Source organism: Cricetulus griseus, chromosome 3 (assembly GCF_003668045.3).
Source record: "Cricetulus griseus strain 17A/GY chromosome 3, alternate assembly CriGri-PICRH-1.0, whole genome shotgun sequence".
In the NCBI taxonomy this organism is placed as follows: domain Eukaryota; kingdom Metazoa; phylum Chordata; class Mammalia; order Rodentia; family Cricetidae; genus Cricetulus; species Cricetulus griseus.
Window position 1 is genome coordinate 233,244,822 of NC_048596.1, and position 26,032 is coordinate 233,270,853.

At 40.9% G+C, this 26,032-nt stretch overlaps 1 protein-coding gene across 1 annotated transcript; it reads right to left on the minus strand.

The window, feature by feature from the left end:
• Positions 1–4,075: 4,075 nt before the first annotated feature.
• On the minus strand, positions 4,076–25,067 carry Gtpbp4 (GTP binding protein 4). The gene is made up of 17 exons (XM_027405073.2): positions 24,912–25,067; positions 21,690–21,860; positions 19,731–19,834; positions 19,512–19,648; positions 18,502–18,602; positions 16,889–16,981; positions 15,804–15,995; positions 15,283–15,348; positions 12,677–12,766; positions 12,027–12,137; positions 10,518–10,595; positions 10,083–10,134; positions 9,623–9,723; positions 8,382–8,579; positions 6,860–6,925; positions 6,114–6,257; positions 4,076–5,070 (listed from the first exon to the last, which is right to left on the minus strand). The coding sequence occupies exons 1-17, from the start codon at positions 24,957–24,959 to the stop codon at positions 4,918–4,920; spliced, it is 1,905 nt and encodes a 634-aa protein (XP_027260874.1). The 5' UTR covers positions 24,960–25,067; the 3' UTR covers positions 4,076–4,917.
• Positions 25,068–26,032: the final 965 nt, after the last annotated feature.

Genomic DNA, 26,032 nt, shown 5'->3' on the forward strand with positions numbered 1-26,032 from the left:
CAGGACACTTTACAGACTCCTTTTCTAATCACCCTTTATACATGCCCGATGAGCTGGAAGAGAAAGATGCCTTGGGAGGAGGGCAGCCCTTAGATGTCTGCAGGCTGAGCTGGGCATCTCCCAGGACCAGGTGGTACTCACTCACTCCATTATGGGACTCAATGAAGGTTTTCATGTGCTCAGGGATCTGTTTAATAGTTATAGTGTCACATGACAGTGCTGTCAATTTCATCCATCAAAATGCTATGACTTGGGAGTGGCTGCTGGGCTAACATGCTTCTGCCTTGCATAAGAAACAGCTTTCCTGTGGAAGTGTCTCAAGCCTGGTCCACAGGACAGGCTGTGAAACTAATCACTGTATTGGAGCTCAAGTGTTTCTCATTTCCATTCTGTTTAGCCTCATGTCCTGTATACATGTGGTCTTCATTGGGAATGAAAAATGACAACACCGTGGCCAGGAATTGTGCAGCCTTCAATATGATCTACCTAACATCTAATTAAAGCTAAAGTGCTTGTGTGGCACTCTGTGAGAAGGAATGAACTGTTTTCTATCTTAATTCTCATTTTCTCTATTATTGAACTAATACTGTATCAACTTTGACAGATTTTCATGAAGGACATAATTATGAACGGAATCTACCACAAGAGTCCTTCTGATGACATGTGGGGAGGCCATGAGATTGGCTTCCTGTTTCTTTGATGGCCTTCTTCAGAGGATGTGTCTCCATTCATTGAGCCTGACAGGATATATGAACTGTGAGGAATAAGAAAAGTAATGTTCAAAGCAGGGATTGGGGTTGAGATGACTCAGCAGTTAAAAGTACTTGCTGCTCTTGCAGAGAACAGGGTTCCATTGCCAGCATCCACATTGTGACTCACAACTATTCATAACTTCAGTTCCAAAGAATACTCTTGTGACATCAGTGGGTACTGGCATGCACAAAGTGGTGTATACACAGACAAATGCAAATAACTCATGCACATAAAATTTCAAAATATCAATAATGAGTAAAACTCATAATCTTTATTATCCAAATTGTATTAAATTCAGTCATCAGAAAATTTGGAAAAGAATAATTTACCTGATTTCTTTTCATTATTTGCATAATGAAGAACTTCTATTTCAAACTCCTTGCTGTCTGTAGTTATATTAGATAATTTCCTTTTTTTTTTTTTGCCCCAAGATACAGCCTCACTATGTACCTCTCTGGCTGTCCTAGAACTCATTCTGTAGACCAGGCTAGCCTCCCACTCAGAGATCCATGTGCCTCTGCCTCTCAGGTGCTGGACTTAAAGGCACATGCCATTATCCAGAAATTGCTTAGTCCATGAGGCTGAATGTTTCAGCTGATTTTCAGTGTATGCTGGAATCCCAAATAAGTAGGCTCTAATTCCAGTGAAGGAATGGACTTGCTACTAGGTGAGAACAAGCAGGCCAAAAGCAGAACCTCCTTCTTCCAAGTCCTTATATAGGCTTCCAGCAGAAGGTGTGGCCCAAATTAGAGGTGTGCTTCCCACCTCAAAAGATCTGGATTAAAGCTGTTATCTCCCCAACCTCAAAGATCCCAAAGAGACATAGCTCTTCCCACTTCAAATTAAGCAAAAATCCCTCACAGATGTGCTCTCCATTTTTGTGTTTTAGTTAATTCCAAATGGAGTCAATTTGACAACCAAGAATAGCCATCACACCACCCCATTGTGAACAATTTTACTTTGATGGAAATAGACCCTACTTCAGATCACTGTATTAGTGGCATGATAACAGAAAGACCTAGAGAACAAATCTAGACCTAGTGAACAAAATAGCCTAGTAAAAAAATAGATTTTTCTGGCCAGGCGGTGGCAAAGCAGGCAGATCTCTGTGAGTTCCAGGACAGCCAGGACTGTTTCACAGAGAAACCCTGTCTCAAAAAACAAAAAAATCGATTTTCTGATCATAAACATTTCTTTTTATGTATTATCTCAGGAATAGAATAAACATGAAATTATCATTCTTACAAACAAGACTGGTATCTTTAGAAAAAAATAGTAAAAATGAGGAAGACAGCTTTTCAAAATATAATCAGTGATTTTCCTCAAGCAAGGATCACCTGAGTACCAAACGGGCCAAGCAGCAAGGCATGATGAGGTCTCTCACAGCCATCTGTGTTCTTTCTCTATTCCATGCATGTTAGATGTTTGGCAAGCACTCTACCAAATACCTAACAGGAGCACTGCAAGGGAAGGGTTTACATTGACTCCCATGCTCACCCACTTCCCGCCACTGTTTGATCTGGCCAATGGGTGTGCAGTAGTGTTTTCTCACTGGTTTGTATTTGTATTTCCCTAATGATTAGGTGATACTGAACATCTTCTTTCTCATGTACTTCTCTGAACATTTGACTATCTTGTTTGGAGAAATATACATCCAGATACTTGCCAGTGTTTGAGTTGATCACCGTTGAATTTTACAAACCATGTATCACTCATATCCCTGATTATATGCCACCTGCAAATCTTTTCTTTCATTCTGTAGTCTCCTTTGATGCAAAAGGATTTTGATGTAGTCCTATTTGTCTACTTTAACCTTTGTTGCCTAAACCTTTGATGTCATATCCAAGAAACTGTCTAATCTAACCTTTTTTTAAAAAAAAGATTTTATTTATTTATTATGTATACAACATTCTGCTTCCATGTATATCTGCACACCAGAAGAGGGCACCAGATCTCACTACAGATGGTTGTGAGCCACCATGTGGTTGCTGGGAATTGAACTCAGGACCTCTGGAAGAGCAGTCGGTGCTCTTAACCTCTGAGCCATCTCTCCAGGCCCTCGAATCTAATCTTAAGATGGTTTTACCATTTTCTTTGAGGCTTTGTAGTTTGGGGGTCTTATACTTAGCCTTTTTTTAAAAGTGTATGTTTCTAGTGTGGTACACGGTAGAGCTTGACTTTAGCCTACACATATCAACATTTTCCCAAAGAGGCTGGTTGGAGACAGTCCTTTTTCTCAATTGTAAGTTCTGGTACATTGTTTAGGATAATTTGTCTATATTTAAAAGGTTTTATTTCAGAGTTGTCTACCTTGTACCATCAGTCCGCATGGCTGTCTTTATGACTATCACAATGTCATCATCATTACTTTGTGGTGTGTTTACAAATCAGAATGAGTCCTAACATTTTTCTTGTTTTGACTATTAAGAGTATCTCTAGAGGGGTTATTGTTGAATCCCTGCTAGTAACCAGCACTACTAAAGGAGCTGGTCAGCAGAAAGATAACTCAGTGCCTACCAATCAGCATCCACTGCCCATTCTAACAGTGATGAGAGCAGATTGTTAATAATGTTAAACTTAACAGTGTTCTGGTCCTAAATAAGCTTAACTCTTGTTTTCAACAGTATTGTTTAGAGATGTCTTTAAAAAAGAAAAAAACAGTATTATGTATGTCAACGATCCTGGTTTCGTAATTCAAGCAGAATTTTCCTAACTTTTGCCAGAGTAGATACAAACTACACTCTAGGTTACACTTGTTTTTCTTTTCCCTTTAATTGTTCCTGGTTCTCTTCCCTTCCTCACTATCTCAGAAAAATAAGTAAAGAAAAAAGATCCTTTAAGAAAAGATCCTTTAAGTAAAAGAACATCTTCTAGAACTTCTACCATAATGTAATCAAGTTATTAGGCACATCAATGGTTATAGACTTTAAGACAGTCACTCCCCATCTAGACATTCAAAAAATGATCAAGATGTTGAATTGCATCAAGGAACACATTAAAAAGCTACTTTAAAAAAAGTCTCAATAGATTATTTCCATATAATTTTAGGAGTTTCTTTGAATGTGTATAACATGTCACTGGGTTTTGACAGAGGTCTGAATTGAAGCTGTTGCTCTGACAGAAAGTACAGACATTTTGAAGACTGTCTTCTATTGTGTGAACAAGTGATGTAGTTCCAGCTGTACTGATTCCTCTCATTAATATTTTTTGTAAGTTTCAGAACACCAATCTTTTGTTTTCAGCTTATTCCTAAGTTTCCATTCTTTCTTGTAAATGGAATTGTTTCTTAATTCAGCAATGGTTCATAAAAGAAGACATCACATTTAATTGTTGCAATAATCCAGGCATTTATTTCCCTGAAAAAGTATTTTTGCAAAGTTCTATCTTTTTGTCTTTGGCCACCATAGCAACTTGTAATTAAATCAAACAATACTTAAGTAATCAAAACTACATTTTTGCTGGAGGTTTATTTTGAATAAAATGGTTGAAATTACAATGATACATTGTACTGAAGGTCTGGAAAATAATTTAAGAGAGTAATTTAAGTTCTGACACACTCCTAAATGTGCCTGTACCCAGGTCCTTAGAAAGGTTATACTTCCCAATGGGGATGTTTTCTTCACAAAAAATACGTACTTTGGATAACAAAGCCATGTTCCACTACAAAATAAAGTTTTTCTCCACCAAAAGCAGCCTACTTATACCAATAAATCTTTACTTTTTTTTTTTTTTTTTTTTGCTTTTTGAAAAAGGGTTTCTATGTGTAGAGCTGGCTGTTCTGGAACCTGCTCTGTAGCTCGGACTGGTTTCGAATTCAAGAGATCTACCTGCCCCTGCCTTCCAAGTGCTGGGATTAAAGACATGTACCACCACTGCCCAGCCACCAATAAAACTTTCCAACAAAATTAGTCCTGCAGCTGTGAAACTATCACATCATTAAGAACAGAATGCTCTGTACTTAGACATCTGTATTATGCAGTGAGCACAACTCGGCATGCCTAATCAGGTTTATCAGTTTTCAGCAAAGCAACAAGTATTTTTAAGTCATTTCCATTGTCTCTTCCAAGTTAACAGATGGTGATTCCAAGTTATATAAAGGGCATCATACCATACCCAGAAATAAACAGTAAGAGTCCAGTCAAAGCACACCAACTGAAGAGAACACTATCTCCTGTCCTTTTTACCAGCTTTCCTCTTCCCAGAGAGCAAGTGCTTGGGCTTCATATCAAACACATGCCTATCTGCTTCCCCTTTCTTCCCCAAGCGATTCATCTTCTTCTGGGCTTTCTTCATCATAGTCTTGGCTTTCTTCACCATCTATACAGGAGAATACATATTCATGAAAACCACATTGCTATCCTGCATTGTAATTACCTGAGAAACATTTTATGACAGCAGATACGAACTATAAAGACCCTGTTGAGTCTCAGTCACTGTTTTCTCTCAGACCACCACACTGTCTGCAGAAACTCAATGACTGTCTAAATATACTGGAGGCCTTTAGAATTAGAAGACTACAGAATATCTGCTCAGACTTTCTGGGTAACACACTGAAACTGAAGAGAGCGCATACTGCCACATCTGACTCCTAACTGTCAATGCCACTATCGAAACCCACAGTTCAGTAGTGCACACTTGTAATCCCTGCTGAAGATGGAAGCTGGGGAAGGAGAACTGTGAGTTTGGACTACAGAGCAAGCCTGACCAACATGGGAAACATAGTAAAACACTGTCTCAACTCAGCACACACTTTCTAGACTTCCAGATGAAGATGACACATAAAAAAGAAAAACTCAGCCTTTCACTAAGTAGACAGTTTGCCAGTTTACATAGGTTTTCTCTTATATTTGAACTTGCAAAACCCTAAAGTTGAAAATAAAATTGTTTTCCTCAAAAAAGAAATTTCATTGAGATTTTAAACACCCATTACATCTTTGCAAAACACACTATAAATAATAACATACTGATCCAGGTTACCACCTCAAGGGGAAAAATTCTAATAACTTAAAAAGACACACAGTATCATCTGGAACTGAACCGAGGCTTCACTGGGCCACTTCCTCACAGGGGAAATGGAAGCCACATCCCAGTATTTTCCAAAAAGCTGGGATCAAAGCTCAGACTGTTCATATCAGATCATGTTTCTGTCCATTCTCCAGAGTAAGAGTTTTGGATCAAGGGGGATCCAACTGCTTCCTGCCCAAGTGCCTCTCCAAAGGACTCCAACAAACTAGAGAATGGAATGAACAGCTAAGCTCTTACTCCACAACCGTGCTCCTCTGAACAACTGTTTGCTGGAGGTTTTGGACGATAAACACCCTGAAGGCTCCTTTCTTCTGTTCCCTATCAAGGAAACTCACCTTGACATCCCGAAGACCAGAAACATCACGTGGAGTTCGAGAACAACTCCGACTCCGGGCTATAGAAGAGGGTGGAACAGATTCTTCTCGTTTTCTTTTCCTAGTGACGCTCCGAGATCTTCTTGCCTGGACTGCATAGTGGGCCTGAAACGCACAAATAGTAAACCCCGTAACAACCAAAATTACTCCTAAGAGAAGACAGTTAAGATTTTAAGAACTATTATCATGCAAGGAAGACTTTGGAATATCTATTGAGATTTACTGGCACAGGGTCTGGGGTGAAGCAAACTAAAGGTCAAAAGCATCAGCACACGGCTATTGTCCCTCCTGGACAATAGAATGTCCAGCTCAGCACCCATGCTGTTGGTAAATCAGATGGTGCTTTTGAGCTGCTGTTCTTGCACCCTGAACCTGAGGATGAACAGGGATTCTCTCTGTGTTAATGTTCTCCCTTCACCCCAAATAGTCTAGGTAGTAGACATATTCACCAGCCAAGCTTATGTATATTATGTGCATGCTATGACACTCACATAATAAAATCACCTAGTGACAGACTGCTCAGAACATATCCACATCGTTAAGCAACCCATGACTGTATGCACATGCCTGACTACTAGCCCTGGAGAACTAGAGGCAGGGAAATACTGAGCTTGAAGCTATAGGTTGGGCTACCTAGTGAGACAATGCCTCAAAACAACAAAAGCACAAATCCTATCTGAAACCATGCTGCTCCTCCACAGACTTACATTGTCTTTATCATCCATGTCAACACCAAGACTACGCATCTCATTCTCCAAGTCTGCCCGTTGAACCTGAAGTGAGGAAGAAAGATAACTTGTTTTAAGTAAAATGTCTGGTGAAATTTAATTTTGAAAGAAAAAAAAGGGGAAAATATACAGATGATACTCTGATACAGATAGGTAAGCAGGCAGGTAAACACATGTTCTGTCCACACTTACTGGATCCCAATCTTCATAAACCCTGTCATTTCCTCGGGGACTGGAACAGAAAAGTAGTGTTTTCCCCAATTTTGTGAAGTACTCTAGTAAATAAATCAAACTCAAAGAGAAGGTCACAGGAATCGTTCTTTGTAGCTGGAGAGCCAAGCTCTGGAGGCCCGACTTATGCTGATGTTTTTAAGTGGGACTACTCTGGCAGAAGGGAACCTTCAGCTTCTCAGATTTGATGTTACCTCCAGGTAGAGGCAGATGATGGGAGAAGTGAACTAAATTAGGGGATACCCAACAGCATCTTCTGAAGGACTGATTGCTTGACGGGTTGACAAGAAGCACAAACATGTCTGCAACTATTAGCAGACACTCAATCACAGGAAAACAGTATTTCCAAAATCAAGAAAGTTCATTATGGTACCTACAGTGCCAAATTCCACTCCTTACCCTCCTGTTATATTTTAACTTCCCAGAACCTTGTCTCTTTTGGGAGCCTGCCACTCCTTTACCCCAACTTTCAGGGAAGCTATAGTCAAAAGGGTAGACATGTGATATGGGCCTGTCATCTAGACGAAAGCAGAAGTAGGAGACAATGACATCCCAATATGAAGCCAAGAAATGGGAAGAATCTGATGTCTTCCATTCACACCTACAGAGGTTCTCCCTAGATTCACCAGTAACAGGGACTGATAAACTGCCCTGTGGATTTAGAAATCTTAATCAATAGAGAAATTAAACAATAAAATAATGTTGGCACTGTGTATGGTGGCACACAGCTTTAATCCTGGCACTTACAGAGTAGGAATCAGGAGTTCCCTGGCAACAAAGCAAGTTTAAGGCTAGCCTAGAGAACGTGAGACCCTATTTAAAAATTAAGCATGGTGTGGTGGCGCATGCCTTTAATCCCAGCACTTAGGAGTCAGGTGCAGACAGATATCTGTGAGTTCAAGGCCAGCCTGGTCTACAAATTGTTCCAGGACAAATGGAGTACACAGAGAAACTCGTGTGTGTGTGTGTGTTGGGGGGAGGGGTCGGGGGGGGGAGGATAACAAACATCTTCAAATTTCAAGAAGTTTAGTTTTAACTTACATAACTGGAGCAATGAGTCAGTTTATAACAGGGATTGACTTGGAGTTGCAGTCCACGAAGAAAAGATACAAAAGTCACAATGTAACAGCTCAAGGCAAAGAATCTTGTAAGTTAGTATAACTCAGTCCCTCAGTGTGCCACCTGACATCCCCAAGGGGTGGAAGAGTGGCCGTTTACACAGGACCCAGCATGAGAGCTCAGCCCTACTTCTGCAATGCTTAAGACTGACCTTCTTAGCAGTTCGGGGCATCCTGGGTCCCTGTGTATTCTTTTCTTTGGACTGTAGAATTTTCAACTTCTTTTTTTCTCTAATTTGTTTTGCCAGCTGTCGGATTTCCATCATTTCCTCATCTTCACTTTCAGAGTCACTGTCATACTCCCCAGCAGCTGTTCTTAGCTCTTCTTCTTTTTCTAACTCTTCCAATTTCTTTAAAAAAGAACCATAAAATTAATAAAGAAAAACTTGCAAGGAAGTTAAGTGTAGCAACATATTTATAGGATCATGTTTCCTTAAGTCTTTGAAAATATGACAATGCTGTGTCATGGTCTAGCCACAACTGGGCCCCACTTGTACATAGCCAATCTCACAGGAAAGGAGATATATGAGGGCCACAGAGACAGCATGAACACTGCATGCTTTATTTTCTGCGGATTCTGTTTTGTCTTTACATTCATCCTCTCAAATAACATCCTCAACACAGTCACACTGTTCACAAAATAAGACAAAATGAAAATTTAAATACATATGTGGGGTTGGGGGTATAGCTATATGGCAAAGTCCTGGCCTAACAAGCACAAGACCCTGGGTTGATCCCCAGAAACAAGAACGCGCGCGCGCACACACATCAACCAACCAACCAACCAACCAACCAATGATGTACATGTGTAAACACTGACATGTAATGAAAAAGCAAGTAAGAGTTGGGTACCAAGGTAGGAAAAAGGTCAGTGATGGCACAGCTTTCTGGGAGAATGTATCTAAGAAAAGGCAGGACCCACTGAAGTTAAACCCCTCTTTCAGATCTAAACATAAACGAGTCAATGAAACACAGAATCTGGAAATCAGAGTTCACACTCCATGGACTCAGTATTCTTGGGAAATTGATGTCACCTGCTGGACTAGCAAAAGGAGAGAGCAGGAGTTCTGAGAATATGAAGAAATTATCTACAACAGTTATAGAGACAAGACTGAACCAGTGACAGGATCACCACACTACAGTACCAATGCAAGTCAAAATGGCACAGCCCATTACAGGCCAGTGTGAAAGGCCTGGGCATCACTAGAACTGCATAGGACAAAGGAAGCATAGTGTCATCTAAGTGGAAGAGTGATGTCTCCAAGTAATGAGAGAACATAGTGGAAGGATGCCTAGGGCATAGAACAAAGAGAGAGCAAAGGGGTAAGAGTCGAAGTTTTGTTTGAATCTTCTAGTCATGTTGAGCGAGGGGTAATTAAAACGGGATACAGACCTTCATGATAGCAGGATCGATATAATCAGCAACATTATGGCCTTCCCAGATCTCTGGTATCTTATCATATTTCTCGGATGAATTCATTAAGTCCCAGTATTCTAACATTCAAAAAAAAAAAAAAAAAAAGAGGTTATGTTTATGGCAGTTTCTAGTATCTTCAAGTACTGTGTCACCAAACTGATGATTCTGGATGTCAAGTAAATCACTTTACAGGGTAACAAAATAGTTGTGTCCAACACTGCCTAAGTTATACTAACAAAATTGACACTGACCAATATCTGTATGTCCAATCTTCAAATACTAAAAAAATAATTCTATCATCTCAAACAAAGGAAAAATAGCACGGAAGACATTTTACACAGTGCTGCAACTTTTATGTAATCTTCAAAAAAAAAAACCCAAACAAACAAACAAAAAAACAAAACAACAACAACAATTAAAAACTCTTATTACTTACTCTGAAGATCCAAAATATAATCATCTCCCATTTCCAGCTCAAGATCTCGTTCCTGAAAAAAACAAACAAAAACAAAAAAACCCCAAAAGTTTACTTTAGCTTTTATGCTCCCAAATGCTTTGCTACCTCCTTGCCAATAACTAGCCTCTGGCCTTTCTGTATCTTTGTGGATCAGGAGGGCTGCAGTATGTCTTGCTCACTGTGATAGAGTAAAGAGTGTGTGTGTTAAGGATTCACCACTCTGTCTGTGAACCTTACAGGGCCAAACCCTGAGCACTCTCAGTTTGAGTCTACTGGATCAAGCCTCCTTCTTGTGACTAAAGCCCCTAGGCCTCTGTTACACACCCAACACCCAACGCTGCTTTTTCTGCTGCACAGGCAAGTCTTTTGTTACACTCCAATAAGAAACCCAGACAAAGAGGTACAGTGACCTACCCTCTTCTTCCTGGGCTCTACAATCTCCATTCTTTTCCTTCGAGCTACCACTCCTTCTGGGATGAAAGGGGGTCGCTCCTAAGAACACATTATTGAAAAAATGTGAAATGCCTTCCAGAATATAAGAGAAACTGAAAAGAAAGCAAAAACTAAAAACAAAGGCAGTATACAAGAGAAACACAAAACCACCAACCAACTGAAACAAAGTGCATTCTAGCGAGGGAGTTTCAGGGCCAGAATGGGCCTGAAAGAAGATGAAACAACCCTCAAAACTGATTGCAGAGTTCATTGGGCAAAAATAAAAAGTATCCAGAAAAATTATATAAGAGAGTAAGACAGGAAAATAGATCAACCAATGAAATAAATCCAAGACATAAATCCAAGTATGTTTAGAATACAATGGCATTAAATTCACTGGTTAGTTGAGACCAATGACTACCCCATGAAACTAGGCCCACAAGCAATAAACCACACCTCCCTCAAAACAAAATAAATCTAGCACACAAACCTTCTATCCAGAAGAGAAATTAAAGCAAAACAAAACCAGGAAAATCATACTTTAGGAGGGAATATAGCTTGTTCTCTGTAGAACTCAAAACCTAACAACTATGAAAGAAGTATTATGTGTCAATAGTCTGAAAATTTGTAGCTTCTTTGAGATGTTAAAAAAAAAAAAAAAAATGAGGCTGGCAGTGGTGGTATACACCTTTAATCCCAGCACTCTGGAGGCAGAGGCAAATGGATCTCTGTGAGTTCCAAGCCAGCCTGGCCTACAGAATGAGTTCTGGGACAGCTAGGACTGTTTAAACAGAGAAACCCTGTCTCAAAAAACAAAACAAAAAATGAGGCATTGAAAATATGGCTCAGTAGTTAAGAGCACTTGTTGCTCCTGCAAACCTGAGTTCAGTTCCCAGCACTCATGTGGCGTCACCACTGTCTATGACTCCAGTTCCAGTGGATCCCATGCCCTCTTTTGGCCTCCATAGACACCAGGACACATAGTGTACATACTTACCAAACAGGAAAGACACTCATACACACAACAGAAAAATAAAAGTATTAAAAAAATGACAAAGATACACTGGGAGGTGGTGGTGCACACCTTTAGTCCCAGCACTAGGAGGCAGAGGCAGGCAGATCTCTGTGATTTTGAGACCAGCCTGGTCTATAAGAGCTAGTTCCAAGACAGCTTCCAAAGCCACAGAGAAACCCTGTCTTAAAAAAACAAAAACAAAAACTTCCATTGGCTCAATTGAAAAAAAAGGGTTGTGGTGGTTTTACATCCAAGCCACTTCTAAGGAACAAACAAAATAGTTCTGGCAGTAAGAAGCAGGGTGCAGAGCTTTTCTTTACTTTGGTTCTTTCCCTCAGGCCCATGTGACTATCTCTATGTGAAGTCCATTTGTTAAACAATCTTCAACACCAAGAAAAGACGTGTGGCAAGCACCCACTGACCAAGTACAGCAACAACCAGTGAATGGCAAAGGCTCATGCAAAGGGCCACCTTACCTTATCATCTCTCTTGTTTGGCACAGCTAAATGCAATCTGTTCAGAACCTCATTCACTTTATTTCCTTTCATTTTTGTTTCGACTCGATGAGCCAAAAGCCTATCACAAGCCTAAGAAAGTACAAAAGCAAGGCAGTCACAAAGCCATACTACACCAGGCCCCTGCCCCACGTAATTACAAGACTCAAGTGCCCCACACAGGTTGACAACTGTGTATGGAACTTCCTCCACATTGTCCTTCAGCAGGTGGGAAGACCAATTTTCAGCCAGCTTTTTCTGGGCTGAAGGCCAACCTAAGTCTAGATCCTGAAGCAGCTGGGGATGCTTACCCCATTCTTCCTCAAACACATACAAACACACAAAAGTTCCCCCATAGATCTCTAGCAATTTGAATTAATCCTATACAAAGAAAATGAAGCTGGGCGTTGGTGGCGCACACCTTTAATCCCAGCACTCGGGAGGCAGAGGCAGGCGGATCTCTGAGTTCAAGGTCAGCCTGGTCTACAAGAGGTAGTTCTAGGACAGCCTCCAAAGCCACAGGGAAACCCTGTCTCGAAAAACCAAAAAAAAAAAAAAAAAAAAAAAAAGAAAGAAAGAAAGAAAATGAAAAACCATCTGACGTTTCTAAAACAAAAACAGGAAGCACCAACCTCTGTTTTAACCTGAATGACACCTTCCTCAGTCAGGGTGCTGGTCTCGATGACAGGGAATCCTTCAGCCTGCAAGTCGGTAAATATTTTCTAGAATACAAAGAAAATAAGTGAAACATGCACTGTTATTTTCCAGTTTCCCAAATCCCAAATCACTAACACCCTAGAGAAGGGACTTGGTATGTCCTCCATCAAATGTCATGTTTACAACTACAATGCAAGCTGTATTGTTTTGGTTTTGCAAATGGAAGCTGCAAACATTATTTGTTCAAAAGCCATGATTTGTTTTTAACCCCTGAAGAACAAACAGCTGTAAGTTAATTTTTCCAATATTCTTATACAACTGAAAATAACAGAATCAATGTCACATCAATCCAAAGCTCTACAGAACATTCTATAAGATCTCCCCTCCCATCCAACTCATAGTACCAGAACTAAGCTGCCACTGACCTATTTCCCCAGCCCCAAGATGTAATTTTTGTTGTGTTTTGTTTTAAAAGGGCAGGGGCCTGATTTGTAGCTCAGGCTGGCCTAGAACACAATATGGAACACAGGGCGGCTTCTACCCCAGCCTCCACCTGCTGGAATTGAATGCCTATCTCTTTATGTAGAAAAGACAAACTTTCAAAAGATGTTTTCAATGCTACTTATTATTTTAAAGTTTCTGCCAAAATAGCTCAAGAGAACTCTTAGGAAAGTATAAAAATCGTTTATTAATCTATCATTTTATGAATCACTAACACCCTAGAGAAGGGACTTGGTATGTCCTCCATCAAATGTCATGTTTACAACTACATGACACCTCCCTAGTTTAGAGGCAAGTGACCAACTCCCAATAGACAGACACTAAGGTTCCCCATGAACAAGGTCAACTTCTGTTATCAAGGGACTAAAGCATGGTTCGAGAGAATCAGGGTCTGAGCAACAAATGACCTGGTGCGTTAATGGAGTCATGAGTCTCTGTGCATGTCATTGTTACTACCATGTGATGATAATATTGTTGAAGGACCGGATAAGTAAAAGGACTGGCTCCATTATACAAATGTTAAGCAAGCTGTAGATTTTTAACAGCATCCATTTCCCAACTACTGTAATACTAACAACTGAAGATGTAGGCATTACCTTTACTAGAGAGATAAGTCAGGGTCTAGAAAGATGACCTAAGGTGATGTCAGTTCTCTATTACACAGCTGGCAAGTAATTAATTATCTAGACATTGCCTTCAATAGACAGACAACTGGGCCTCAGAAGAGCGACTCACTTTCCTACCACACTGTTGGTTGAGTAGTGAAGCTGGATCTGAGCCTGACCCCAAAGCCTGAACATCTGACCAGTTTGTTTTACTTCTCAAGCCTTCCTAGTGCTACCCACTCTTCAGTGCCTTTCAGATCAACAAAGTGAAATTACTTAAAAGATGTAACAGTTGTTTGTTTTTAAGACAAAATGATTCTGACATCAATGGCAGCTAATTATTAACTTAAAGAATCCAGGGAGGATCAAGAGTTCAAGGCCACTCTGACTTATACTACACCTGTCTTTAAATAATCACCAAACAAAACCAAACAACACTGTGTTCTAATCTAAGTAGACAACTTAAGATAAGCCAATCCTTACTATTTATAAAATACCCCCAAAGAAGAGTCCTTACCACCTAGAAAATACTCCAATAGAAGAGAGCAGGAAACAGATGCTCTCAGAAAATAAAACGTCCTGCCTACCTCAGGAATATTCTACCTTAATTCAAGTATTACAAAAGATATAGCCAGATAGCCTTTTCCATTCTAGTATACTGGTTTTCAGAAAGCCAGTGTGCACCAATTACCTACGCAAACTCATACTGTTAACATACCCCAGAGGTTTGGACCAGGGGTCTGTGGGCCCAAAAATATTAATTTTTGACAAGCTATCAGGTAAATGTGAAGAAAGCTTCTAGTCAGGGACCATGGCAAGAACACTGTGAGAGTACGTGTCTTTCCGAGCATTTATCCTGAAAACTGTCTAATAAAAGGGTCAGTTATTTGAAAACTTATGTCTACCAACACTGCCTGCCTCATGGATACTATTGGCAGATGTGGCAGCATGTTCACAGCTCTGCACAGGACTTATTCTGGGAGCTTATAGATTCCTGTCCCCTTTCACTCACTTCTCAACTGTGTTTACCCACAGACTCCTTTACATAATAAAGTAGTAACAAAGTAAACCATACTCCCTTTCTAAAAAGAAACTTGCAGGAAATGCTCCCCTAGATCACCTGATACCCTAAGGCCTGGGAAAGATAAAATCGAACATCAAGGTACCTGGCTGCCTCTTGGGTACCAATTTAAAAGCAGTCCTTTCCTCGGTAACCACATTTCCCATTGGTTCAGCATAGCAACCCCCTAAAACACAACTGTTTCCACAGACTGAAGACAAAGCAGGAAACTATATTTCAGGTTTAATGTCCTGCCACTAAACCACAGAGGGTAATCTTAGTTTCTAGAATAAAAAAGTGGTCTAGAAGAAGTAAAATCCCTTCTAAATGAACATCTGAGGATTCAAATTGGTTTTTTAAAAAAAGTATATATATAAATATACTTTGGTATGTTTAATATACCAAAGAGGTTTACCTGATCTTCTTCAGAAAGCTCAGTTATTCTCTTCACATCACATTTGTTTGCTACAACAATAAGAGGCTAGCAAGAAAGAAAAGAAATTAGTACTTTCACACTACAGAATGACACAATCCCACTACTTGTCCATGCCTTTGCTTTCTGCAATTTCATTTACCCAAGCTAAGATCAACTACTGCTGGAAATAGAAACTGGATAGTTCTATAAATAATTTGTAAGTCTAAATTGTGGCTCATCCTAAGCAGTGCAATGAAACCTTTTGTCTTAGTGCTGCATTCCACCCAGGACACAAACCATCCTTTTGTCTGGCTTATTCACTGTGTATGCTACCAGGCACCAGCCACTTGGTTTGTGTCAGTTATCACATCAACTGTCACAGTACTGTTTGTGGTCACGAAATATAGAACATTCAGTATCAGCTATGGTTTCAGATGTCCACAGTGATTGTCTTAGAACCCATTACCTATGGGTAAGAAGGTACTGGTGTGTAAATTAAAGTATATTTTTACCATACTTACCTTGTTGATAAACAGAGGTCTGATATTCTGGAAGAGTTCTAATTGCTCCTTCAACCCATGTCCACACTGCTCAGACAAATCCATCACATACAGAACTGCAGCTCGGAGGTGGGCCAGGGCTGTGATAGCTTGCATTTCAATGGTGTTCCGATCCTCCAAAGGATGATCCAAAATCCCTGGGGTATCTACAACCTAAGAATCAGGCTTCATTACCCAAAGTACACTCATTCAAAAATGCCTTGGCTGGTCCCAGATTCATTCTCTTACACCCAAACCAGTTCTAGCAAAACTAATACATAAAATACTACATCAGAACCTGGCCATGATAAAATAAACAAAGGAACAAGAAAAAATTACATATTTCTTTATAAAGCAAAAACCAAATCCAGGAGCCTGTAATCCCAGCACCAAAGAAGTAGAAACAGGGAGGACTGCCATGAGTCTAAGGCTAGAGTGACCTACACAGTGAGCTTAAGGACACCCTGGCTAGAGTGAGGCCCTGAATCCAAAGGACAGATACAGGGATCTAAAGAAACCTGCAGAGCCCATTAAAGAGATACTGGCCTTGAGAGAAATGAGCCCTCTTTTCACACAATCATCAAAACACAGAGAAACTTTATAAATGATAGCTCTCCCAACTCCCAAGATTTGGATTCTTCATCTTTTATAAAATTAGATTTGAGTGTAAGCTAGACTGTTTCATGCTTTTCAATAATAAATGCTATTTCTAGTGACAGAGCTCAAAATAACACAGACAGTATTTTATTCATTAGAGGTGTCACTGGGGAAATGAAATCATCCCTGCAGGAGCAATGCAGAAATCCATAAGGTAGCTGCCAGCTTCCTCTCTGTTACATAAATATGATCTGTCATTACACATCTCCAATGGTAGGGCCAGTTCTCTTTATCATGAGGGAGAGATCTCAAGTTCTTGGTGAGACCAGAGAAACTATCCCCCACCTCTGAATTGTCCCTAGAGGATGCTGCTCACCACTGACTATACTAAGTGCACTATGGGACGGAGATATGCTACAGCTCCTAAGAAATCATCAAATGTTTGTTCTATGTTTAGAGACGAGACTCACCTGCCAGCGCAAGTACTTATAATCCATGTGCCCAACAAACAGAGATTTGGTGGTAAATGCATAGGGCTGAACATCCACATCTGCTCTTGTCACCTTGAAGGAGACAAAAATGATACTTTCACAGTCAAAAATGATACTTTCCCCCCAAACAATCTAAGCATGGTACCCACACTTTATCAAGACTAATTTTAGACAAACACAACACTGCTCAAGTCCCAGCCACACAGGGTACTGATGCAGGAAGATAACAGGCTCAAAGTCAGTCTGGGCAACTGGGAAAGATTATCTCAAAATTAAAAGCTTGGTGATAGCAGTTAGTGGAAGAGCACTACTTAGTAAGTGTGAGGCACTGAGTTCAATACACACACACACCCTCCCTCCCTCTCCACCTTTTTGGTAGAAAATAAAATCCCAAGGGACTGTATATGAGTAAACTACACAGGACAGATATTATTTTCTTGGCAAATGCCTGGCTCCTCTTCCCTTAAACGGAGTGACCAGCCACTCTCTATTCTTCAAGGTTCAATACACAGTTCATGTCACTCAGGAACTGAAATTTTCATCTTGCCGAATTAGTTTAAACCCACTGTACTCCCCTCCCCCACCAGAGCACAGAAGAGTCATAGCAGATTTAGAGCAAGCTGACAGGCATTTGAAACTTCCATTAGAACCCTGAGAATGTTGTTTGCTACCAAGTCGTTGTTTGCTACTAAGTCAGGGCAAATCGTGAGCAAAAATAAAACCTACTGGGCCAGCAAGGTGGCTCAGTAGGTAAAGGTGCCTGCCACCAAGCCTGATAACCTGAGTTCAATCCAGGACTCACATGAACCAACTCCTGCAAGTTATTCCCTGACCATCACACACACAAACTCACACACACACAAAGCTTCAAAGCAAATATGTTCTAGCCCTGGGTGGGTGAGCCCTAATATATCCAGAAATTACTTTTCATTAAATGTCACACCAGAGCATAATAATTCTACTCTGGTAAAGGAAGACACAGCCCAGGCATGGAGCCTTATATAATCCCTGCACTCTGGAAGGCAAGAAGATAGCAGGCTCAAGGTCAGCCTGGGCTACATAACATGACCCTGTGTCAGAAAGAAAGAAAAAGAAAGTAAAGAGAGATTCAGAAAATCTCTACTACAATGGAACATAGTTCATATGAAAGCTGACACAATCACCAAGGTAACAAATCACCCAAGTAGCTTTAGGCTGGGACACTCTAGCTCAGAGAGTGCCACCAGGAATATCAGAGAACTCCCAGAATGAGCTGACACAACACTATCATGAAAACCTCTCCGTCAGTTAACAAAAATTTAACGGAGATGTCTCCTACTCCTGAGAATTTGTAGGGTACACAAGAATCAAAATGAATGGTGCTGGCAATCACTACATAAATCTAGGTTCAGACAATGAGTTAACCCCCTCCTGAAAGGAACCTGGATGTGCTTACACATCAGAACATAGCAAAGACAAGGGCAATCCTTATTAATGGCTACTCAAAATATTCCCAAGCCCATCCTGAATCCAACAAAGGAAATGTGGTTAGTACTTTGACCTAAATTAAGAGGCTGCTTTACAAAAACAAACAAACAAACAAACATACCCACCTTATTGATGAAGCTGGATTTCCCAACATTTGGATACCCACACAAAAGCAGAGTCCTTGTATTTGGATCAATGGTTGGCAAGCGGGATAAATGTTGACGTACTATAAAGAGTTAAAAATTAGAATTTAAGATTGGCTTGAAATTTTACTTTCTATTGAGTCATATTCCAGGCTCATTGTTATTTTAATAAACTAAGATGGTACAAATTCCTCACTGTAGCTTTTTGTGGGGCAACAGGAGTATACTGGTTGTTGAACCTAGGGCCTTACCATGCTAGGAAAGAGCTGTAACAATGAGCTACATCCCCAACCCTACCTTTTATTTTGAGACTTCACTAAGGCAGGCTTTGCACTCACTCTAGCGCCAACAGGCCTTGACCTTGCACTCCTACCTCAGCCTCCCCAGTGGCTGGGATTACACTTTTATAACCCCCAAAATGATGGAGAAAATGAGGGGGGTAAGGAATAACTGTAGAAACTACAAAAGAGCATTTCCAAATGTGGCCACACCAAGAGTCATGTTTAATTTACCAACCTGCTATTTTGGTTGCTTTAGTCAAAGTGAGACTAAGAACCATGCTTGGTAAAAATTATAACTGATAATTGGTCTACAGTATATTCTGAAGCATGCACATGCTGTTACTTGAACTATTTGCTTAGTTACCTCACCTGTAACACCAGCAAAACTCTAGCATATGGTGCCCACTGGGCTATCATGAGACCCACACATCTGTGGGAAACACATCCAAAGAACCTTGACAAATCATTTCAGGGAAAGAGAACAATGCCAATCAAAATGATTGTAGGGATAGGGGTGTAGCACAAGGTCCAGATTTCCAGCTGTGGTTAGAAATTATCCTACTAAATAAAGTACTTTTAGGAGTATGTTTTACTTACTAAATACTAAAAACATGTATTTCCCAAACCTCCAAAAGGAAAACAAAGTCAAGAATAAGTCCTGAACATAAACGAACACCGTAAAACCCATTTCCGCTTATGTGTAACAAGTACCTTGTTCCAAATACTCCAAACTCTGTTTCTGTCTCTTGATAATAGTACACATGCGCCCAAGGGCAGCGCGCTTCAGCTGCTTGCAGCGGTACAGAGAATCACCGTATTTCATAAGCCGCACATAATCTTTAGCAACACTTAGAAAAAGAGAAAATATCTAAGATTTTTTTTGTATATTTATAATAACTTACAAGATACTATAGTAAGAAAATACCTTACTTGTCCACCAAATTTTTGGCAATATTTATTTGACCTAGAGCCAACTTGTAATGATCTTTGTCATAGAGAATATTCATCAAGTCAGCGTAAAATGGATGGATATCCTATAATGAAAAAGTGAAATATACAATGTCACTGTGGTGCAATAGTTTCATAGTCTTATGCAACAAACAGTAGAGACTAATTTCCCTTTCCTCTAACCTCTGATCCTCTAACCCATCTCTTTTCCAGTAACCATGTCAAATTACTCCTCTAAGGAAACAGAAGCAATCCCCAGGGAAGGAGCTAGAGTCACTTGCACTCACCCCAACCTCCATCCTATGACAGTGTCAGAACTACTTAGGACAACATGCATGCACGCGCACGCGCACGCCCCTCCAGGAACTTAGCTGATGCTGGCAGGAAGGGAGGCATTTCACCTTTTCTTTCCACTTGAACACACTTAACCAGAATTTTTATGAGCTTAAGTTGACTAATAACTCCCCAACTGCTAATTCTCACTTCACACACCTGATGCTTACTCTGCCTACACAAGTCACTCTCCAATTCTCTCAGTCTCCCTGCAGACACCTTATTTCCTAACTAAGCTTTCTTTCTTTGATATGACATGCTACATATTTTTATGTTTATAAGCTCACTCTACTAGAAATTTGTTTTGTTTTGTTATGAGACAATCTCTTTATTAGCCTTAGCTGTCCTGGAACTCACTATGTAGATCAGGCTGGCCTCACACTCACAGAGATCTTCCTACCTCTGCCTCTAAGCACTAATAATTTTAACCTGCTTTTCAAACATGTTTTGTAGCAGACATTGTCATGCAGGCCTTTAGATCCAGCACCAGGGAGAGAGGCAAGTAGGTCTGTGAGCAAAAAGCCAGCCTGGGATACAAAGTGAGTTCCAGACCAGCCAGGGCTCTAGTCACAGTCTCACAGGAAAAAACAAACAAACAAATCCAAAACTGTTTCTTTCTATGTGTTATGTTTTTGACAGCTGCATTATGCATCCTAGGCTGGTGAAGATCCTCTAGCTCAGCAGAGGAGAGTATCTTTACCGCTGTTCTATCCCTAGTGCTTGGAACTGTGCTCTCCATATAATGTTTTCAATGACTTAGAATTCCAAAAACTGTATCCACCTGAAAACAATTTCAGAGTAGCAGGGGAGACTGCCACTAGGCAGTAATAATAGAACAGGCAAGTGTTTGAGTTCTCCGGCTCTCTCATGCATAAAAAAATGAAGAAGATATATGTAAAAAGAACCACAAAAACTTGATTATAACTACTTTAAAATACAGTTTACTAATAATCGAGTATTTACTAATATTAAATCAGTTTAGATCATTTCATTCTTTTTTCTAACCCTCAAGTGCTTTCTAACACTTGGCCTTTCCCAAGAAATGAACAATGTCTCTGCTCTTCTGTTTCTGAAGCTGAATAAACACGTGACAGCAGTCAACTGCAGGGAAGTGAAGTGTGTTCAGTGGTTGTTTACAGCTCTCTGTGCTATCCCTTGTCAGTAAAGGAAATTGTCAGTGCTGAACTAACCATCACCCACAAAGTCACAAGCTCACAAACTTTGGCCACTCATTCTGTTGAACCCAGAGGAAAAGGAGCCCTCAGAACAAGGAAGGGTGAAGGTTAGACAAGCCATAGGCCACCCAAGAAACCTGGGCTTCAGAATATGCAATCAACAGCTTTCATCTAAGCCAACATTGGCACTGGCAAGTCCAGACACTCACTACAAATAAAGCCTGGGGAGATAGCTTTGGGACTACTGAGACAGGGTTTGGGAAGAACACTAAAGATTCAGAAAGAACCTGGATTCCAAAACTAGCTTTGTCACTGAATCACTTAGTAACCGACAAATCAATTATTCCACTTCTCTGACAAATGAATACATCAAACTGGCTAACCATTGATTCTCTGAAGGCTTACATCTGTATAAATCATCCATGTCACTTACATCCAATTTGGGGAAATCTGTCAAAATCTGTGACAGTCTGTCATGGTAATTCTGTTGAGTAAATTTGACTTTTCTCATATAAAAATGTCGAATTCGGTGAATTTGATAATGTTTGTGAATAACTGTTGGAGTCTTTCTTTGAGTCTTCGATAATGTCAGATCAATAAAGTCCTATGATTAAAGAAAATAATTAAGACACAATTATTACTTTCCATCCATTTACTTACTACTGTCTTAAAACACTAATTCAGTACATGTTTTAAGTACAAAATTTACTTTTCTAACTCTCTCTCTCTCTCTACACACACACACAACACACACACACACACACACACACACACACAAAAAAAAAAAAAAAAAAAAAAAAACTTGGCTCATCTTTATAGTTTCTGGCCTTTAGGAAAACTTGCTAGCAGCTACCAAGACCAAGATTGCTGGGAGACTCTCCACTTTCCTCAAGAATGCCTGAGCAAAAAGGGCCAGTGTTGATGATGTCCATTGGTGTCAGAAGCCTTGCTTTAATTATGCCCCCACTCAGCCCCTACACCAAGTATGCCACCAGGATTACCAGGCCACAACTACCCAGCACCTCTTCCAGACAGTGGGAAAATGCTTGATGTGCCTAGCCATACCCAGGCCCTTCACCTGGAACGGCTGAAAATCCTGTGAGTACTCCCAACTGATGGAAGAGGCCCCTCCAGGAAAAATTGGGGCGGGGCAACTTGTTAAATGATTGTTGAGATATATTTTACCCCATGCTTTTTAAAAATGCTATTTTAGCTTTCAAATCTCTAGGAAAAGTCAAGAATAAATCAGAAAAACTACTGAAAAAAAGTCAGTATATCAATTCCAAGGTCTTTGCAGCTTTAATTATAAGAGGATAGAAAATGAAAAATATTAAAACCTATCATCTAAAATTTCCTATGCATATAAAGAACAATTTGAGGATTTACATTTATTTTTTGTATTTACTCCTCAGTAGTAGGGGTGAGAGGAGACCCTGCTTCTCTATCTTGTGTCTCCTCAGTCACTTCTACACCATATAAAGCTATTTTAATTCCCCTTGATCACTTCCATTAATTCAACAACATTGACCATTTCCTATAAAAGATAAAATGGATACAATGCTGAAGATAAATAGTGAACAGAACACCAGAATCCAGTGACAGGAGAAAAAAAAAAAAAGAAGAGCAAACAGGCAATCACATACAGTCTGTCAAGGATTATGAAGAACATGGATGCTCCTACCTGCCACTCCTCTCCTCCTTTCCATGGTCACATCTTTAAGGTGACAGTTTAAAAGATGCCTACTAAAACGCATCCCTAGACTGCCCCCCCACCCGCCCAGCCCCAGCCCCTGCCCCCGCCCCCCCACCCCCAGACAGGCTCTGTGTAACTTTGGAGCCTATCCTGGCACTCACTCTGTAGACCAGGATGGCTTTGAACTTACAAGAGATCTGCCTGTCTCTGCCTGGAAAGTGTCGGGATTAAAGGCGTGAGCCACCACTGGCTATCTATATATTCTTATTCTATATATACTGATCTAGATCCTTGGTATTTATGGGGAATTTGTATTCAGCCCCCCCCTCCAAAAAAACAAGTAAACATTTGACTTCATTATAGAAAATAGCACAGTTCTTACACAGAAGAATCACATACACCTGTCATATACTTTAAATAGCTCTAACACTATACGAAGGGGATGTTTTTAAAAGTCTGTGCACCAGGCCTTTGCATGGTAGCTCATGCCTTGAATAACAAGTCTGGAGGCAGATTTAGGTTAAGTTCCAGGCTAGCAAGGGCAGCATAATAAGACCACATCTCAAAATAAATGGGAAAGAGAGAGAGAGGGAGGAAGGGAAGGAGAGAAGACGAACAGTCTGTACATTAAATATAGATCAATTTTCAAATAGCGTTTTTGATCTACAGTTGGTTGAATCTGGATTTGGAATTCACAAACACAGAGGGCCAACTGTATTTTGTCACATATTTCTCCATCATACTGTGGCTATAAAAGCATTTATTTATTCTTTAGAAAATGATTCTTAAGCTATTATTTTATCTTGTGTAAATTTATACACAGTACTTAGCACACACTTTTACAAACGTATCCCATACTCTTCAGATTGAATTTTTATTTCAAACCCCCACAGAATAACCATCGCTTATCTTCTACACACATGCAAACTCATTTATTTTCTAGAAACAGAATTCATCAGGACAACCGAGATACATGCTGTACTAAAATGTTTTCAAAAATTCTTCAACTAAAACACAGGATGTGATTCCTACATCCAGTTTCTTTCCAAATATTACAAACTAGTGAAAAATTTACCAGAATGATTATCAGAAAGAGGGAGAAATAACAAAGACATGTAAGGAAAACAACTCTGTATGTCACTTATGAAAAATATGTTTATGTATTTTTGAGACAGGTCTCTCTAGATCCACCTGCCTGTGCCTCCCTAGGACTGGGATTAAAGGTGTGCACCACCATACCCACTAGAAAATACTAGTTCTTCACAAAATTTTTCAAAACACGCTCATTCAGAAAGGGGGATACAGAAAATACCCACGCTGCTGTAAACTGAATGACAACAGTTCCTTCTCTGAATTGATCCTACAATTCAATGCCCAGAGCTTGCCAAAGAAACGCCGTGTATCCCCCGGAGGTTCTTTAACTTAGCTAACTGATACGACACTTTAGGGGATGTATCTTGCTACGTTACACAAATATGGCCTGGCTACGTTCACCTTGGCATGCTTAAAACCAATTACATTTCCCAAGTCCAACGACAGATGACAACTACCTACAAATTCTTCGGCTGTTACATCAATGAATAAAGTTTAACTTAATCCTAAAGCAGGGATCGCTCGACGCTCACCACTGAACAGCTCAGGCTTCCTGCCTCGCTCCTCACTGTGGCCACCACCCAGTGGTGTCACATCGGCTGACCATACAAGAATCACAGCTTCAGGAGGGGTCTTGGAGGGGCTCTAGGTTTGGGAGACCCACGGACAGGAGTGGGGTTTGGATTCAGAGACTGGGCCTGATCTAGGAAGATCCCTAAGACAAAGCCTAGCAAGTGGAACCCGGCACTGAGGGCCGAGCGGATCTACGGGAGCCCCCCTCTCCCAGCCCCGGGGATACAAGCCTGGACCGTCCCTGGCGACTTGTCAGGGAAAAGGGAAATAAATGGGAACGACCTCTGTCGCCCCTACCTTGGCAGACGGCACCACCGTAATCTTCTTGAAGTTGTAGTGCGCCATGCCGGCGGTGGAAGACACGAGGAAACCTGAAGACGCGGAGGACCGGACTTCCGTTGCCGGGGGCGGGCGGGACTTCCTCCATTCTGAGTGACACAACTTTAGCCGCTGGGGTCAAGCGTTGCGTCACTTCCTGAATATGGGCGGGGGGGGGGTGTCGTGCTTTCGCAGTAGTGCGCTCCTAGTCCCGACACCGCCCCCTATCGGCGAGGAGGTTCACTGCTAAGAGATGTCCAGGCCAGGCGAGCCACTGAAGAGGTCGACTGGATTTGAGAGATGGGGGAGTTAAATCCTTGCGGGGTGAAGAAGAGACTCCAGACTGGCCACCTTGGGGAGGTCTTTGGAAATACTACCTTCACCAAAGCCGGCTTCGGGGCTCCAAAGGCTGTTCGCCGCCTCGGGGGACGCCGCGGTCCGGCTGAGTGACAGAGTAGCGGGAAGATGCGGCGCTGGGCACCAGCATCATTTGGTGTTCGCCTGGGTCTGTGTAAAGTTATTTGTTCAAGTAAATGATACCTCTGCTGGCGGTAGAGACTGTATCCTTCCGGGAGGCCCGAGCCCCCTCTCTTGACCTTACATTCTCAAGGCGGTTTGCAGATGCACGGCCTTCACCTGGCCTGGGCCAGTGAAGAAACCCTGCCCAGCACTGCTGCCCAGGCTCAAGACAGAGACCCACAGTGGATTGGAGCCAACCTTCCCTCCCTTGTTTTCCCTGTCAGTTTAATTTAAGCCACCTATTTCTTTGGATCCGTGGGATCCCGCCTGGCTCAATCCTTCTAACTCTTCCTCCCTATATGACACTTTCTCAGCGGGGCCGTGGTGGCCCACGCCTTTAATCCCAGCACTCGGGAGGCAGAGGCAGAAGCAGAGGCAGGCGAATCTCTGTGAGTTTGAGACCAGCCTGGTCTACAAGAGCTAGTTCCAGGGCAGCCTCCAAAGCCACAGAGAAACCCTGTCTCAAAAAAATAAAATAAAATAAGTGACCCTTTCTTAGGTATCATCATCTCCTTCAAAATCTTTAATGTTTAGAATCCAGTTTTTTGTTGTTTTTGTTTTTTTCTTACTTACCTTCCTGC

Bases quoted from the DNA above. Each gene is read 5' to 3' on its own strand.
- Gtpbp4 (XM_027405073.2), bottom strand. From the start codon at position 24,959: ATGGCGCACTACAACTTCAAGAAGATTACGGTGGTGCCGTCTGCCAAG. The intron at 19,649-19,730 runs GTAAGGTATTTT...TCTTTTTCTAAG, and splicing joins GCCAAAAATTTGGTGGACAA to TGTTGCTAAAGATTATGTGC. The intron at 10,596-12,026 runs GTAAGGTGGCCC...ATGTGTTCTTAG, and splicing joins CAAACAAGAGAGATGATAAG to GAGCGACCCCCTTTCATCCC.